Source organism: Cupressus sempervirens, chromosome 4, assembly GCF_028749045.1.
Source record: "Cupressus sempervirens isolate cs-2001-9-10 chromosome 4, ASM2874904v1, whole genome shotgun sequence".
NCBI classification, from domain to species: Eukaryota; Viridiplantae; Streptophyta; class Pinopsida; order Cupressales; family Cupressaceae; genus Cupressus; species Cupressus sempervirens.
Window position 1 is genome coordinate 521,181,719 of NC_143121.1, and position 20,185 is coordinate 521,201,903.

At 35.5% G+C, this 20,185-nt stretch overlaps 1 protein-coding gene across 1 annotated transcript in view; it reads left to right on the top strand.

Annotated features, from left to right (window-relative positions):
* LOC149562224 (ASI1-immunoprecipitated protein 3-like) overlaps nucleotides 1–20,185 on the top strand; it is a 143,302-nt gene that overhangs the window by 82,881 nt on the left and 40,236 nt on the right. The window contains exon 3 of the mRNA XM_089825764.1: nucleotides 1,368–2,168. Within this exon, the coding sequence (XP_089681890.1) occupies nucleotides 1,368–2,168 (801 nt within the window). The remainder of the gene's footprint in view (nucleotides 1–1,367; nucleotides 2,169–20,185) is intronic.

The window sequence follows — 20,185 nt, forward strand, 5'->3', positions numbered from 1 at the left end:
GAAGACAAATTGACCAAGTCCTAATTTAAATTAAGGCATTATATTCAGCTTATAAAGCAGTGTTTGATTCAAGTTGCCCATTTGCTTCTACGTACTGTTATTGCTCAGGAATGTGGACCATATTACAAGGGAAGAAATGCAAGCACATTTAGACTAACAATATGCCTCTTCATTCATCAGAGTTTCTTATTTGATTGAGGAGTTTATCCTTTCCCACATCCAAAGGAGTGGAATGATACTAGTTGAGGTTTCATTGTTGTGTGATTTGAGACTTTTTTGGTGAAGCAAGAACATCTGAAGTTGATTACACTTATTGTTTTGTCTTTGATATACCAACAACAAAGTATTATAATATTTTTAGTACTTTTAGTCTCTCGCTATATTTAGCTAGTTCTAGTTAATGGTCATTTAGGATTTTTTTTCAGTTTGATCATTGAGATGCTTGGTGACAAAATTGGGGTGCAAATGTCCCAATTGTGCAAATACTTGCTGTCTGAATCTTATGCCAACCTTGTAGTTCATCTGGTTGTGAGTGCAATTGGAACTTGTTTGAGGCCTTATACACGAAAAAGAGGAACAAGTTAGTGCATAAATGCCAAAAATGACCTTGTCTTGTACAATATAACCATCAGTTGCACACAAGAATGGTAGCAGAAAAACCAGCTGGTCCACTTGATTTGGATGACATAGATCCTTATTGTGATTGGACATCACAGAAGCATCCTTCGCTATTTATGAAGGGTGAGATCTACAACAATCCACAAAGGCATAAAGGTGCAACTGAAGCATTTTTTTGGTTCTGCCTTTTTAAATAGTTGTGGCAAAGAAGAATCCCGGATGTTCTTTTTGTTTAGTGTTTATGATAAGTAATGCCAATTGTAAATGCTTGTTATACTTTTACTATTTTCAATTTTGTGATTAGATAAAGTGAATTGGATTCTGATAAGAGAATCATCTACTGTACAATAATTAACCACTTTTTGACTGGAAGGTCATGTTATTTAGTTCTGAAGTTCTTGCTGAAAAAATTGCGGTTTTTTTTTCTGATTGGTATTGTTGGGTTTCCTACTGATAAAAGAACTAGTAGTTGTGTCTTTTGATGCCCATATTTAGGTGCAAATTATATTTTCGTTTATAATTTAGAAACTGATTGCACATTGTTTTTCGTCATAAGATTAAAGTCTAGACTTCTATATTCCTTTTGGCTAAGATGCCACAGGCTGTTTGTTGAGATGGAAATCTTCAACTAGGAATTTTTTATTATAAAAATAAAATGCAATTAGGTAGCACACATTCTTACTGTTTACGTGTTTTGAAATTCATACAATTTGTATTTGGAAATTTAATTAGCTGTTTGTTTTACGCAGGAGATAAAGCAATCTAGAGATGGTTCAATTGCTATTTTGGGACAGTGGTTTTACCGGCCAGAGGAAGCTGACAGAAAAGGTGGAGGCTATTGGCAGTCTCGCGATACCCGTGAACTATTTTATAGTTTTCATCATGATGAAGTTCCAGCTGAATCAGTTATGCATAAGTGTGTTGCACACTTTATTCCACTAAACAAGCAGATTCCACCACGTTCAAAACATCCAGGCTTTATTGTGCAAAAGGTTTATGATACAGTTGAGAAAAAGCTTTGGAAATTAACTGATAAGGACTATGAAGATTCCAAGCAGAAAGAAATTGATTTGCTTGTGCAGAAAACTCGAAATGTTTTGGGAGAACTTCCTGATGTTACACCAGATGAACTTGCAGCTGATCAAGAAGAGCCTGAGAAGAACAAACGAAATGTCCGAAGAAGAACGCTAGCACCTTTGAGCATACATAAGGATGAAGATGCAACTGGAAGAACAGAACCATATGGAAAAGCAGAAACTCCATTAAGTACAGTGCATGAAGGGCAGGGTGGAAACTATTCTGAGATCTATACCATTTTATTAAATCACAATATGCTAACTGGAGCGAGATCAAGGGATCGATGGCTAGAGAAAATCATTCAAGGAGTGAAGCATATGTGCAGTGTAAATGGACAGAATAATTCTAAAGACAAAACACACGGGAGCACTGAAGCTAAACCTGTGTCCACTGTGGAAGAAGCTCAAGAGCCAATTCAAAAGACTTTAGATCAATTAGATGGAATACCAGAGAAAATGTCCGAAGACAGTAAGGTATTTGCCCTACTATTTGTCGGAGTGTTGTATTTTTCTGCTATTACTTTGTACAGAAGTCTCATCATCCTTTCGAGTGTTGTATTTTTCTGCTATCTCTTTGGACAGAGGCCATCATCCTTCCCTTAATCTTAACAGTAAGTGGTAGTGATTATTCTTGCCGCTGAATATAAAAGAAGTAATGACTTGAGTGCCCTTGCAACTATCATCTATACCGAAAACAAACTAGAGAATGTGGCAGTTGATGTCAATCTTGGTTGATAAGGGATTTTGTTTTGTTTAACAGGATAACATAATTTATCTATATATATTTTGGATTGAAGATTTGCTTACATGGATTTACAGTAGAATAAAAACAGTCATTTTGCACTAGTAGGGAAGGGGGGAGAATATAATGAGCTCATTTGAAGTCATGACCATAGAGTTATGTATATAAATTTTACTATTTTTACATGAAATAAAATTAACTTCTACTTAAATTGATTATTTTACAGTAAGCACAGCAGAGACAAAGTTCTTATGTCATAATTGAAATAAAATTAGGTCTGGAATGTTTAGTGTGATAAAGCAGACACTTTGTATGAAGGTTCCATTTTTTTTACTTTGCTTTATTACCTCTTTTCTGATTTTTAATTAGAAACAGTTTATATTTTTTTAAATTAATTATAAAGCAAATTAATATATGAGACAAATCTATGCATAAGCCTCATCATGCACTGGTATTGGTGCATAAATCTGCTGCCGTTGATGCTCTTATGATGTATCGGTGATTTTCAAATTAGAATATCCTGACCATTCAAGCCTAGCCTGGTTTTTTGGCAAGTAATCAAGATTCAAGAGTTTATGAGGGTGTATGTATTTTTAATGTTGGGTTCAATGTGTCTGATGATCAAGCCATTCAATTCCCTTGAGGTTCTCTAATGAATTATATGATCCTGAAGGTGAAATGAATTTGCGAAAGTTAGTTAAATGCATGGCTTGCTGAGGTTAATTACCTTTGAAATCTGGATAATGAGTGTTGAATGGCAGCTATCAAAGACAGCCATGATAGAACTGGTGATGTTAATGTTCCATTTCTCTATTTTTGAGGGCCAGTAAGTTATATAGCTTTTTCTCATGTTGCTTGTGCAGTATTATATTGCATACTAACCATAAAGATACAGATCTGGTTTCCTTGTATATGCATGAAACAGTAGGTAGTCTGCAACAGTAATGAGGCATTTCCATAAGTTTATAGTAAGTTGCCAATTCGGGTTTGGGGACGGATTCGGGTTCGGGGTTTGGGTTCGTGGGTGGGTTTGTGTTACATCCCAATTTTTGACCTAATTTAATATATAGCCGTTGAGGTTCAGATGAAGTCTATTGGCAGTTTAATTTGTTATAATCTTGGTAAATGGTAAGATGGTTAGTTGTTATACTTTCAAATGAAGATAACAAGCTAGTTGATCATTTATCATGAATTCATGGAATTGAGAAGATAGTTAATTGTTATGATTAATTATAATTAAATAATGTATTATGATAATATAATTTAACCACAGAGAATTTCCTTGCAGGAAACACGTCGAAGGGGTGGAAGCATTGTTGGAAAAGAATTAGGCACAGGAGCATCCCCATCACTGGGTAGATGGGTTGAGGACCTAGTGACTTGAAACAAGATACATCCGTGGGACCCGCATAAGCTGTTTAAATAAATAATTTGAGAAACATAAATAATTTTGTTAAAATATAAAATGTACCTCAAAGGATTTAATATGATCTTTTACCTTATTATTATAATAGATAAATCTATATACGTACATATAGATATAAAAATGAAATGGCACCATTATATTATAAAAATTTAATAAAGTGATGTCGCCCCATTGATATATTTACATGTACATATATAATATAAAATTATAATAATATTCAAATATATTAACATTCGAATTATAATCTTCCAACTCTATTCTTCCATTTTAATATTCTTGCCTTTAACCGATTAGCACGTGGCATGTTAAATCGATTTAATACTTGGTATTTGAATTGACATATGCTCTATAACTAGTGGAAGCCAAGAAGGCACTGATCTTTCTTTCTAACCGAAGCCGTGAGAGGGGTCAAGATCATATATATTCCTCACTCGGCCACATTCTTATTAACACTTTTTCCTTGTTCAATTCGGCTTCCATCCATAAGAGATGCTTTGATTAAGCAATCGAACTTTTTGCAATTTCTTTTGAAATCCTGTGCGTTTCATAACATTGTCGTTCTTCATGTAGTCTGCCATATGTGTTTCAAGCACCCGACTGAATATTCTTTCCAACCGTTCGACATTTAGTTCTGTGTTGGACAGTTCTTCCATGGTTATCGCCAGCTCTTGGCTCCTTTGTTCCAGTTTCGATAAGAAGCTGTTCTTCTAGGTGGAGGGTCCCATCCTTAGCATTGGTGATTTAAGAGCGCAAATTTATTACTCTACCGTATATGCCCTTTTCTGACTGAAGAATTAAGTAATTTATTACACTGAAGTTACGTCTGCAAGCAACTGCAAAAGAGTAGATTACCAATCGGTTTGCAAGACTTTAGATAGATTCAAATTTATATCAGGTCATGTGATGATCATTTCCAGTTAATATTATTCCAATATTTGTTTTTATTACAAATCGATTTTTATATCTGCAGCTGTAGATTAACCTCATTTATAACTAAATAACTCTAGGGAGTTGCTTACCAATACACATAGTGAAGTGTCTATATCAAGAAATGATAAGTTATCTTTGCCAATAAACCTTGGAATCGGATGATAATTTTTTCTAAAATCTTTAAAGAACATAATCATGTAATCATAGATTGTGAAAAGTTGGAATATATATTAATTATGAAATAGTTGAGAATCAACAAAAAGAACGGTTTGTTCTAAGATTTCCAAACACCCGAGACTCACCCGACTGTGCAGCCAAGGAAATGGGTGATGAGGTGAGAGAAAGGAATCTGCAATAACATGAAATAGTATAGGTTATGACATAACAATGTTTATCATTTTCAAACGGAAACATTTGATAGCTTATGCATGATCCTGTTATTCTTGCTGTCGAGTCGAGTGGTATGGTTAGATACTAGAATGCTCAGTAGATGACAAATGATCCAAGTCCATTTTTGGGTAGGGAGAGACTTTCTCATTAGAGATTGTGTAGGGAATAAGTTAAGGTTCGAGGTTGGGTGGTTAAGCCCTTGACAATGTTTCACCTCTCCCCAAGTTGTTGGATGTACAATAGACAAAGATAAGTTATACATTCAATTGGTTATCGAAAATAAATATTTTACTTTTATGACGTATATGCAAGACTAAGGTAAGATTAATTGTGTTTTCTCATTATTACAGTTATTTTACATTTAGTTGCGAGAAAAAGATTTATTTGATGGAATGTTATATCAATGTTTCATTTATATGAATAATAAATATAAGCACATCTTCTAATCTTATGTTATTGCCACTAGGAAAGAAATGATACAATGGTATTTGAAGCCCTAATTGAATTAGTGGTATCTGAAGCCCTAAGTGATAAAATGGTATCTGAAGCCCTAATTGATTCAATGGTATCTAAAGCCCGAATTGATACAGTGGTATCTGATGCCCTAAATGATCCAATCGTAATTGAAGCCCTAAATGTTACGGTGGTATCTGAAGTCCTAAATGATCCAATGGTAATCGATACCTTAGTTGATACAGTGGTATGTGATGCCCTAATTTTATATAGTGATATTTAATGGTATTCGTCATTTGATTTTGATATAGCGGTATTGGATGGAAGTTGTTATATGATATTACTATAGTAGTATTTGTGGACTAATTTGGGTGATTGTAGAAACATCCATACAATGATTTCTCGATTCCAATTCCCTGGTATGTGGATTTAAATTTCTTGATGGTGTTTTAAGTTCTTAGTTAAGAATTTTTTTTTCTAACTGATTTTAACTATCAATCTCTTTCATATGAACCAAACTGATTTAACTGTCTTCCTATGAAAATGAAGTAATAACTATATTTCTTTGAGTATGTTAGTTGTTAATTAAGACCTAGGAAAACTGGTTGTTATAGTTCGTGAGTGTATATATACAAAAAAAAAGGAACTCGCATAGTTGTAAAACTAAGTCATTTCATAGTATGAATATGTCAATGTTACTTGATTATTGATCAATGCTAAATGTCAAAGATAAACATTAAATAGTCACTTATTAATCTATGTTAATGTTGTAAATAAAATCATTCATTGAATTACTAAAATGCAAAATGGAATTTCAAAACATAGACTGCTTCATCAGATTGATAGATAATAGTTTAATTTAATAAAGTTTGAAACATGGTGATAAATGAGTCAATGGAAAATGTTTAATAGTTTATCGATGATCATAGACTGATAGTATCAAAGATGCAAATGCCCTTCAAGGGTCAAATGGGTCATCAAAATATGAGGGATCAACGGCTTCATCCTCATCTATATCATTTTCCTCACCATTGGAACCCAAACCGGTTCCACTAGCCCCATATGCAACCACATCCTCCTCCTCGTACTCCTCAACATCTAGCAAGGCAATTCTAGATATATCCTGGATGGTCATATCTAGGTCAGAAGTCTCAGGTAGTACATCCCACAACTTCTCTGGCCCCTTCTTATATTCTGTATCCTTGCGTGACAGGTTGCGCCAGTTGTTGTGAATAAATACCAAGTCCTCTGCTTTCTTCGAACCCAATCGGTTACACGTCATTGAGTGGATAAAGGAGTATGTACTCCAATTCTGCTCAGCAACAGAAGAGCTCGCAACCTAAAGAGACAACCAATACAATTTAAAAAAAATAGAAATTGTAATTTTACAATACAGTAGGAATTTAAGAGTGCTAATTCGATAAGCTAAGTGGCCATAAGAAAAGGAAAAAAAACTTAAAAACATACTTGTGACAAGATCTTAATGGCAAGAGGTTGGAGGTACATGTAATTTTGCCCATTGAAGTACCACCATCCAATGGCATCCATTCTACTTTGGTCATTGATTGCATCAGGGTCTGCATTTTTTCCCGAGACAAAATCTACAAACTCTTTCTTAACATTCGATGCCACATCAGGATCACTAAAGAGCCTGCGAAATGCCCTCTTATACCGAGTAGCAACCTCAGGATCTCTGTATGGTGCCACTCTACCAAGAACGAAAAGTATCTCACCGCCATAATACCTGGGAGAAGTGCATATGCCAGGAGGTGTAGTCATCTTGTTCCAGCAATGTAGAACAATTTCTTCACCTTATTGTACAAGGTATCCTTAGGATCTTGCTCTCTCCTCTGAATGACCTGGGATGTCAAATGATGCACATGTAAGTTATCTTGATGTAGTGTTAATAACTTAATTAAAATAAAAAATCAAAATTTCTCAATAAACAAGGATATTGTATAAAAATTTAAACATACCGATTTCATTCTTTCTAGCATGGAGTCCATGGCGTCATATATGTCCCCCAAACAGGGCTCATTAGTGTTGGCAAACCGAAACATAGACATGATGGGCTTGGTAAGTTCTAATACATATTCCACCCTATTCCAAAAATCATCACTCAAGATCATATCCTTACAGTTTTAGCCTTTCTGTATCGACTTGCTTCCATCCACCCCATTTGTTGCTAATAACCATTTGACACAATGCTTCTTTCACCCTCACAAGTTGTCTAAGGACGATTGTGTGAAGCAAATCTTGTTTCAGCAACCTATTACCATGTTAATTCAAATTGTAAGTTAATATAATAACACATTTCAAATATCAAATATGTAAACAACACAAAAAAATATGTATTCAATTATGTAAAGTATGACACAAAATGATAAATGAAGCTAAATAAAGTTTAAAATTTACCTTCAATAATTCCAAGTGGGAGAAAGTTTTGAAAATTGCTTGTGACATATGGTGGTTTCTCACAAACATTTGGATCTCCTCACCTTCATACACTTTTTTCATGCATTCAATTTGGGTGCTAATTGCTTTCATCACCAAGTTCAAGGAGTGGACAGTGCATGTTGTCCAAAATATATGCTCATATTGTGCTTCTACCAAAGCACCTGTAGCCTTACAAACTTTAGTATTGCTCGTTATTACTTGGAAAACATTGTCAACTCCCACGGACTCTATGGATTCAATGAGAAGTTCGGCAATAAAATTTGCATCCTTTACCTACCCTTCACAATCAACTGCCCTCAAAAACATTGCCCCCTTGGGGCGGACAGTAATCACATTTATTAATGGACGGCTTTTGCAATCTTTCCATCCATCGGAGACAATGCTCAACCCTATTTGGATCCAATAATCTCTTATTGGTTTGAGGAGGTTTTCTACATTTTTTCTCTCATTATGCAATATGGTGGTTCTCAACTTTTTATATCCAGGGGTTCAGTAACCATGAGGTGCTTCATTTATTGCTTGCACAATCTCTTTCCAGTAAGGTGATCTCACTAGATTGAACGAAACACCATTCGTAATGAGTCAATGCCCAACCTTTATGTCAGAAATTTCTCTCTTTTCATTTTGAAATGCCTTTTCTAATGGGCCTCTCTTATGGGATGGGGGTGTTTCTATTTCATCTTCATTCGTAGATGGGGTAGGTAGGAAGAGATGTGGTCTAGTGGTTGGTTGAGAGGGTGGTGTTGGTGGTTTTTGCTGTTATCTATCTTTTTACGCCTTGACACTAACCTAGCAGCCTCTTGTTGTTCTTTTAACATGCTTGCTATTTGAGAAGTCGACAACCCTTTTTTACCTCCCGCTGGGGGCCTCTCACACATGCTAATTCCTTGACTTGCTGGGCCTATCAAATGATGTTTAACCCGGTAATATGAGCTTCTATATCGGCTTTGGCAAAAATTGCTTTTCCATATATACCCTCTCCTTCCAACACATTGCTCAATTCTTGTTGTATACTTCCACAAAGGAGAACTTTTATCAATTTTAAATCTTTGGGATCCCTCCCTACCCACTGAACTTTGACTACTCATTCTATGATTTTTGCAATCTATAATTTAAAAAAAAAAAAAAGAACGTATATAAAACTTGATAAAAAATTAGAATAGTAAAAAAACTAAAAACAAACTATGAAAGAAGCAAAAGGAAGGATCAAATGCATACCTAGAACACTCAACACTGATTAGAAGGATTTGAGACTCCACAAACAATCTCTACAACCTTTTCTTCAAACTTGCGAAATGGCGACACCAAAATGAGAGAGCAAAATGAGAAAGCAAATGAGAGATTAGATGAATGAAAAGTATCTAATATGCCTTCCTTTAGGGTTTGAAGAATTTTTTTTGTAAAAAAGCTCATTTTAAATTTTTTTTTTGGACCACTTTATGACCCCACAAGCTGTGGGTCCTCCCGGATTTTCTTGGGTCCACGGCAGGTCCGACAGGGTCCTTGTTTGGGACCGTGGGTTTGCCCTTGCATGGACCCGAGCAGACCCACAGTCCCAAACAGGTACCTTGCTCGGACCTGTAGTGGACCCAAGCTCAAATCCGGACCCAGATGAATTTGGATCCGGACCCGAGCTCTAGGGTCTGAACCCGGTAAGGTAGAGTTTATTTAATTGCAAAATACTAGCTCAGTCTAAATTCAACATCCACTCAAGCATATTATTTTGAATAAATCATTTGGACAGGAGGTTAGACTAGGAAACATAAATGATGGCTTGCAGTATGGTAGGAGGGAGCATACTTTATTATCATGAAATATGGTACAAAACATACTAGCCACTACCATTATCATTAGCATCAGCTAGTTTAAAATCATTCTGCAATGGTTGAGCTAATTTCATAGGGATGTATCTTAAAGCCGGACCTTGCGGGAATTTCAGGAATCAAGAATTTTTATTTGTATTGTACAGAAATGAAAGATTGAATGATGAAGAGTTTACACTAAATTAAAGATTTATTGACTTGATGTTCGAGTGCAAAATTAAGAAGAGTATATAATATCCCAGTAGGATATTTTCCCAAAATTTGCTCACAAATAATTTTCAGAGAAAAACATATATCTTATGCAAATAAACCAGCAATGCACCAATAAATGTTCATTAAAATGCGTCAAAATATGTTATTGCATTATACATCAGCAATACAATAACCAGATAATATAATCCAATCTTAAGTACAATTACACAGTTAGATTGTAGAGGAGTATAAAATGCACTTGTGAATCCTAATTTGAACCACCACAGATGATTAACTGGGGCTATGTCCAATCCATCGGAGATGGCCCAAAGGTTTTCATCCTCAGGTCTGAAATGGAAGATGTAAACTCTCCTGATGTTTCTCTAAGAGAAACTCAAATTCTCTAAACCAACAAAAAATCCAAGCCCTCCGAAAATGAATGAGGCTCCCTCTTTTAATGCTCAACAATAACTCTTCAGCTGCCTTCTGTCTCTTTGTCAAATTCCCCCCTTTTTGATTTATTTATATTATGTTCTCATAAGTCTACTTAATATTACATGAACATCTCCTTAATTTTTTAATGTCCCTAAAAGAGGACATTACAGTCCTCCCTTCTCAAGATTGCTTGCCCTCAAGCAATCATGAGTCCATAAACAATACCAAGATTTTTTATCCATTTGCTAGCATCTCGGTGGCCCACACTGGTAACTCTGAAATCAGTTGCTGCTATGTTGTGATTCCAAAAATAAGAATGCAACCCATCTATCACTTTGATCCCTGTATCCCATGTCAGTATATGGATCTCTGTTGTGACTGAAGGCTGCACAACTAATGTCCAACTTTGTAGCATTACATCATGATCCACGAAATGCAAAACATACATCCTGCTAACACTTGGATCCGAAGCCAACCTGTCAACTCGATCCTGGGAGTATGTCTATCAACTTGTCATCATCCTGAATCAGACAACTAAACAAGCAGATCACCCCTCCAAAACTAGAAATATCTTCAATATGTAGAAAGTCCAACTCATAACACCCCCACACACTGCTGCTATAATATGAAATAGGAATAGAAACCATCTCATGAGATATGTGCCTCAAAGAGGAAATCAAACTGCAACTCACTATCTTCCAAAAGTTGAGCCAAATCTGAAAATATAACAACAGACCGAGCGTAGAAACCAATGATAGTTGGAGTACACATTAAAATTAATTACCAGCTAACAAATAAATAACAGCCATCTCATGAAGACTTGATGATATGTCTGTCAATAATGGATAGGAACTATTAGTATACATTCTGGACAATTCTGAATTTTCAGCATCTCCATGAGTATCATCATTCAAATCAACACCTCCTTCAATGAAATGATCACCATCAAGTGAAGTCCCTAAATCATTTTCACTTGTTTCATCCCTATCCACATGGCATTGTGTAGATATGTAACTGCTTTCATAAAAATCAGAGTTCTTATTGTTCATTTCTTGTTGGTCGTTAAGGTCTTCCTCAACATAATGAGCCTCATATAGATAGGGTGAAGTGGGAATATTAAGTTCACCTTCATCCTCACCAAAGGTACTGATCCTTTCAACAATATGTATGAGTTCCGTGTTTTTATGATCATGCCCATTATCTATGCGAGTGGCTGTTGTAGAATTCTGATTTTCAGCCTGATGTAATGAATATTGTGTCATACTTAGTTGGAGATATTACTCATCTATGTCCTCCTCTTTATCTTCAACATGTTTGTTGTCATATCCCCATCTTTGAGCACTTCAAGTATTCTGATTTCATTTTTTCGAATGCCATCTCAAGAGCGTGAAGGCTTGCACTATTGATTCCATTCTTTATTCCCTTCCCTTGTTTAATACTTTTTAACTTCCCACATGGTTTCTTCAATGTTTTTATGGGTGTTATCAAAATGCAGTAAGACTGCAATGACCATATCACTTGTTACGTTCAGCTTATCTTCCAAATTATATGCTCCAAAATCATAAACTGAAAATGGAATTTGTGGTTGATCCTCCAAATCAACCCCTATAGAAACATCATCTTGCTGTAATGTCCCTTGTTCTTAAAGGATTGAGACTACCAAATAATTTCCCTCCTCGAACTATTTCCTCTGAATAAGAAATCCAATAATACTGTTTCACCAATCCATGATTGCTATCTCGCAAAGTAATGAGCAAGATAATTTTATCTATATATGTGTACTTCAAAAAAATATATAATCTCATCTATACTTGACACACCTGATATCACTTCTATAATGACTGTCCTGATGTTCCATATACCTTTGGCCTCCTCTTATTTGTTAATGGAGGATATGCTATAACGTTCCTCTATACATATAATGATGAATTGGTAGTTCTGATCCATTGTTTGAGAATTTGGAATGTATAGGATGTTTAATATTGCTTATAGTGGGATGTTGCGATTTCCAATGTGTAGTTATTTTCTTGCATTGAGAGTATGATGGTTGTCTGAAAGTAGATGGTTTGTGCTTTTTGGATAATAGCTTTCTTTGGTGTTTTCTGTTCCTATCTCCATCCTTACCAAGGAGGTAATTGTTTCTAGAGCGTACTGTGAATTCGATGTAAGTCATCTGTAACCTTTGCCGTCTATATGTGTGTTCGTCTCTTCTCTGACATTAGCTGGTGTCCTGTCAAGCACTATACTTGTCCTTGTTTACTTTTCTATCGCACTGAGAAAATTTTGTATTTCTTTTTATACTCGTCTTATATGTCTTTTCTAATCCTTTCTTATATCTATTTATCATTGCATATTAGTCCTTACTCCCTGACTGCAAGTCCAGCTGTTATATGGTAAGCTTCTGAAAATCTCTCTCCCCGATGCTGAAGGTTCCTCCTTATGCATTGTTTAACTTGTTCTCGGCAATATTGATGGTAGAAATATGGGATGTTGATTTATTGATTTATTTATTCGTGGCATTACTTTATCTCTTTTAACTAATTCTTCTGTTGGCATGTCAGATGGAGTTGATTTGGTGCATTCCGTTGATAACATTGATTACGCTTAGACCCTTTTTAAATCATATCCACTCCTCTATTTCAATTTAGTGGTAGCATCGGTGATTATATTTGCCCGTGCTGAAGATGATGGCAACAGATATGTATCCAGAAATCTGTAGTTATACATACTTCCTTAATCATTTCTTTTACGCATGTCTAACATTCTATTCCGAGTCACAACATTGTGAACGATATCTGTTTTAGATTGTTCCAGATCATGGTGAAATATCCCCCGTGTTTGTTACCTATTGCAATTTCTGTATGAGGAATTCATGGCAGATTAAAAACATGAGATATCACTGCTATGTATATCCTCTAGGTAGCATTGTGCGAAACTGGAGATGTGGAGAAATCAAGGATTCATATGAGTGTCTTCAGAATCTGATATTTATTTCCTATGATCTTTATCCACAATTCAAGTCTGTTCTTAAACAATACTAATTGGATATATGGTTCGTCTCTGATTCCATGTATGCAAGATAAGTAATCATTCTCTGTTCATATCCCCCCTTTCTGTTATTCCTCCATATATATATATATATATATATATATATATATATATATCGTTGAAAGTACGGAATGGTGGTTACATTGAAAGGATGCAACCGGTCAAGCATTGTTATATTATTATATAAATTCTTTTTTTAATATAATATATTATTAACATGATATTTTCAATGGTTTAGAATATATATAATAATTATATTATTATATAGATCATATTCATTTCTAATATTAAAATTATTAATTTGTAATAGATTATAATATTTTATTTTTATTATATTCATCATATTATTATATTAATAATAGATGATTGATTCCAAAATATTATATTATATGTTACTAATCTCTGTATTATATTTATAAATATAATAATAAATTACATTATAATTTATTCTATTATTAATTTATTTATCATTAAGTCTTATAAATATGTGGACATGACACTTGCTCTAGTTCTTCAATACTAGATTTAATTTCATTTTCAGATGCACCATTTTCATAAGTTTCCTTTGTCCTTAAATGTATTGTCTCATCAACTATTACGTCATAGTCTCCTCATTTCATCATCATGGAGATACTCTTTTTCAGCCTTATGACTAATTCACCAAATAAAATGCTAGAACAATCCTTACCATTAACCCTAGAGGGACCCCTCTCATAGTCTTCATCATGTTTAAGTTGGACTAACAAGTCCTGAACTTCCTCAATGCTGATGAGTACCTCTTGAGTTGACTCTTCTTCCTTGTTACCTTCACAAGTGTGATCAAGTGACCAATTATGCTTGCAAGTAAAACAAACCTGCTCTTTCCTCATTCGGTCCCTACCATTTCGTGAGATCCTACAATTTGTAATTCCCTTGCCTTGGGTCCTTGTTTAGCCTTCTGTTGTTTGTACTTCTCAATTTTTGGCTCACATTGTTTTGAGCACTGTATTTGCCAGCTTATAGCACTTTTTGACGCCTCTTATTTTCCATTTGAAATCGTAGTGGCTGGAAATGAGCGTCACTCTCATTAATTGTCATAACCATAATATTTTCCATGGCTGCAATAACATCTGCATTATGTTCTTCCTTCATTGTGCCTAATGGATTTTGAAACATGGTTAATATTAAATCATACAATCCCATGTCAAGTATAAGATTGCATTATTTGATTTCTGCAAATGACTTCAGTATAGTAGCCCTTCTAAATGACGACAACTGCTGTCCCCCAGATTTCGAAAACTATCAACAATAAGTTGCACTACCACCTTCATAATGTTTAAATTATAAGGTTCTTGTGGCGTTAAAATTTTTATGACCTCCATTAGACATTGAGCAACTAATAGGTTTATCTCGTCATCTGGATGTTTCAGCCACTTGTGTTGATTCAACCCTATCACTGTAGGAACATGAGCTGTCCACAATAAATTAGGGAGTGATTGCTCTAACATGGTTAAGCATCCTTCCAATTGGATCAATATGCCGAGACCCTTTTTTCTACTTGTAAATTCTAGCCCAACTTTGCTACCTATTTCATAAAGCACTCTAGCCAATTGTGATATGTCCTTTGCCGGCATTGAGAACTGAGAATTTTGAACTGCCGAACAAGCTGCAAGCTTTGCAGTTTCCACAAATCTGTTATAACTGCCACAAAGGTTGAAACTTTTTGGCTTTAATAACGACCCATGTTAATCGATGATCTCAATCCCAACTGAACTATAATGTTCCACCGTATTGTGTGTTTGTAATGATGTTACTTCCAACTCACATCTCAACACTATGATTGCAGGAGTTACAACTTATACTGCATTAATTTATCTTCAGATGTATTGTGTGTTAGGGAATTGGCAAAACTTCAATACATAATTTATTCAAACCACACAAACATGGAACCAATTGTCAGAACAAGATTCAAAACAATGAAAGAGTTTGTTACATTCAGCAATTCCTGACTCAAAGTTCAGCTTGTCTCCATAAACTGTGTTCCCACCTTACCAATATCACCAGAGCTCACAGCAAATCGTGTAGCTTAAAGTTCGACAATTTTTCATATGTACCCGACGCCAAATTAATGTGAACTGCTTAAGACCCAAACTGTCTTACCACTGCCTGCTCATACAAGTTCTTTAATGTAGGAGATGGCAACTGCAAATTCCATGCAAATCATTGTCTTGCCCAATATGATTTTGGCACATCAATAATGTCATTTTCCTCAGTATGTGCGCTAATACTGGATTTCCTACCCGCTTCAAACTCTGAAATTTTCTCTCCTCTGGATTCCCCCTATCTGTATTCACATGAATGCTATGACCATCGGCAATAGAGCTCTGAGTGCAAATTGGTCAATCCTTGTCGTATTCCCTGCAAGTGATATTATGGTGGAGTAAGGAAAAGATTCTTGTTAACTTCCATTATCGATTGCATGCTTTTCTCAGGTACGAAACTATTGATATGAGTGGTCTGCCTATGACCCAATACCCGCACAGGCTTGGAGTTGGTAGGACTGTTAGACACAACACAAATATCTGGTTCACATCAAATAATCTGTGTAGACCACAATTATCATTTTTTTCCCTCGATATTTGTCATTTCAAACATATACTGCAATGCAAACTTCATTTCCTCCAGCTTGTTTGGTAGCTACAATTCCTTTTCTCCTCTTCTTAAACGACTCCTCAAAGCACACAATTCGTCGTTATAATGTTTGCTTGGGAAGTATTGATTATTCTTTTAGTACCAGATGCCTTGTTCGGCTTCTATTTAAAAACTCTTAAATCTTCTAGTGCTCAAGTCTGGTTGATTTTATTTTGTCTTATTTCCTTGACAGCGCACCTCCTTTTCCACAAGATCCAAGCTTAGCGCTACCAACCAAGGTGTGAATCCATCTGTAAAAGCACCTCTTGGCATTGCTGTCAACACCGAAGACGATGGTCTTCTGATAGGAACTGTGTTGCAGTATAGGAGTTGAGCAATAGCTGAACAATTTACACACCTATAGGAGCTACTTGATTACCTGACATTTTCTAATGTTTCACTGAAGAAATATTAGGTTCGAAACATTATAATATGCCACATAATCACTAATAATGATTCCCCAATATTTTTCACTTCAGTCACACAGAATATTTCACATGTCTTCCATTACAACAGTGACTCTGCATAAAGCGTTACTCTATTTGACACTATTGGAGGATTCACTATTTTGGACCCACCTTTTTGAAATGATATTCACGATAGTCCTGAACTAATCTGCCAATACTTCCGTTATCCCTGTTGATTATTATGGACTCCGATTAATGTCAAGTATACACCAATTGTCTTATACAACTAATATTTTTAATTCCACCTGCATGGAAGACAAAATGACTTGTTTTGTTTCTTTGTGGCAGAGTCGGGCCTTCTAATCTCTCTGGTGTGACAGTTACTCGGACATTCAAGAAATTATTTCTAAAGCAATTTTGCTTGGCTGATTATATTTTTCCGTTATTTATTAGAGAGACTGCTCACGACTGTTTTTTTTTCCCGTCTTTTCTTCCTCTAGACTGGATGTTGGTCGCACAACAATACGAAGAGTTCATAGAAACCAAACTTGAACCAATTCATGACTATATGCTTCCATACGTGTTCGATTTAGAAAGTGACAAAGACAGTTTTTTCCCGGAATCAATTAAGCTACTGCAGGAGGTTCATTCCACAATTAGACCACCAATTTTCTACGTCCTTATAACTCTCGAACTAAATATTTATTCACGGCAATGCCTTGTTATCGTGATAATGCTTTTCCCATTACCACTCTTACACATCCACTGTGAATGACGACACTTGTGTGGGTCTCTTCCTCAAGGACGATGAAGTCTCTACTGCTAGGCGGCTTCACGCTCGCCTATGCTCCTTTTTCGATTCAAAGAAATGTTGTATATACTCGTGCTTGTTCAACTGTTGGGGCAAAAAAACTTTGGTAATCAACCCGTTAATTCACCTTTGCTGAGTATTGCTATTAATCAGTATGCATAAGAAGACCCTCAAGGCCTGTGAATAATCTATTCCTATACCCACTCGATAGTATTTACTTATTCAACCTTTATTACTGCAGCCGATATTTCCAAACAAATCAATATCACACAAATATGAGTGAAAAATTTGCCCCTGATAAAAAAAAAATTTAAGTGTCATTAACATTGCTACTTAATTTTATTTTTTCCAAAGTAACAGAAAGCTTGCCATGCCACAATGCCTTCAATGGTGTTGTTCGATAAATAGGATGGAAAAAGCTAATTGCTCTCAATCACCTCTTTCTCCAAACTGGCACAAAAATCACTGTTTAGACTCAGGTTTATAATATTGCAAGAATTTCCTTGAAATCTTATGATCTGGTATATTCCTTGAAATCTTATGTTCTATTTGCCTTGTTGAGATGCATACTTTACCTTTTGTTTTGGACACAATTGCCAACAGTGAAATCGATTAGCTACAAAGATGAGATAAATGAAACACATGCAATTAATTTTTATAGTTTATTTTCATAATTGCTTTTAGAATGGGATTCAGTCTGCATTGTCGCTGTCGTAGTGAATGGCTTCCCTCATCCATAAAATATGATGAGTACCAACATCAGAATGTATATTCCTACACAAGAGGAATTTTATTTGCTCAAAACATAGATAACGAATTGTAGAATGGTTATCAATGCACGATATACAGAATAATATAGCACGGATTCAATTGTACCAACATGATATTTGTTACTAGTACTAGAGTACCAAAATGGTGAGGAAATGTTATTACTTTATTGATTACCAAAAGCACAAGTACATCATCGATATCCAAAGTTCTTATATAATGGTTGGTTGGTTGGGAAAACCAACAGATACATCCCCTCGCTTCCTATTTAGCCATCCCAACAAAGCTTAACTAGTTCTATTGCATTCATCCCCTGTTACAAGATTCAAGAAGAGTTGGCTGATTAACGGATTTTCGGATGATTCATTGATAAACAGAGGAACAAATGTGTTCCTTATAAAGAATTACAAGGACGTTGTTTCTAAAAGAAACAACGTAGACTGAAGACGGAATTAGAAACAAAACTAGAGACAGGATAGAAAACATTCCTATCTGGACTGAAGAAAAAAGAGACGGGATAGGAAACATTCCTATCTAGACTGAAAGACGGACTACAGACAAGCAGTTGACTATTATAGAAAGTATAAGATATTATCTTAATACCCTCCCTTAATGGTCAACGTACGGATGTCGGAACATTCTGTGATAACTGAGACCCTCCCTGGATCTACAGAATGTGGAAACCAAGAAGCTTTGCCAGAAGAGTGCTATGACTCAAAATAAGTTGCAATTACAAAACTTCGTTTTTGTGGAAAAAACAGTAAAACCCAGAATCTCACACAACCTTGTGTATTACAGACAACTTGAAATGATTTTTGAGGAGAAAATCAACAAACCCAGAATCTCACGCAACCTTGCGTATTACAGACAACTTGAAATGATTTTTGAGGAGAAAATCAACAAACCCAGAATCTCACGCAACCTTGCGTATTACAGACAACTTGAAATGATTTTTGAGGAGAAAATCAACAAACCCAGAATCTCACGCAACCTTGCGTATTACAGACAACTTGAAATATTTTTGAGGAGAAAATCAACAAACCCAGAATCTCACGCAACCTTGCGTATTACAGACAACTTGAAATGATTTTTGAGGAGAAAATCAACAAACCCAGAATCTCACGCAACCTTGCGTATTACAGACAACTTGAAATGATTTTTGAGGAGAAAAACAACAAACCCAGAATCTCACACAACCTTGCGTATTATAGACAACTTGAAATGATTTTTGAGGAGAAAATCAACAAACCCAGAATCTCACGCAACCTTGCGTATTACAGACAACTTGAAATGATTTTTGAGGAGAAAATCAACAAACCCATAAAAAACAGAAACAGATTCAAAAGGCGAAAAATGCAGCTTCGCCTTGATCAGGACCCGGAGAAGTCGGACGCTGCCTAACACCCAGAACAAGTTGATTGGTGTTTTGATATTTGAAGATTGCAATGATGCGTTGCTTCCAGGTTCCATATTTGCGACCATTGAATTTGGAATTATGTTCGAGCAGAATATGTCAGAGATGCCATGGCACATTTTTCAATGAAAAATTGTGAAAATCTGTGAAGGCACGTTCTTCGAGGCAAAAATACGAAAGACCCAGAAGAATCAGAGAATGACCCAGAAGAGAGCTCGAAAAACCTAGAAGGAATCAGTTGTCGTTTTTTGGATCCGTTGGCTCAAAAATCGAGGCACCCAGAACAAATGGACAACAACCCAGTTGAGCTCTCTAAAAACCCATCAAGAATTTGCAAACAAAATATTTTTTCGACCCCAAAAATTAGGGTTTCGGAAAAAACGGCGCTAGCTGAAAAAAGCTTGAAAAAACTTCAGATTTCTTGATAAAAAATAGCAGATTTTTCTTCAAGGATCAATGTGCATGGATGAATGGGGCTAGAGTGTGCTGAACAAACACAGGCAGACCCGAGTTCGGGAATTTCTC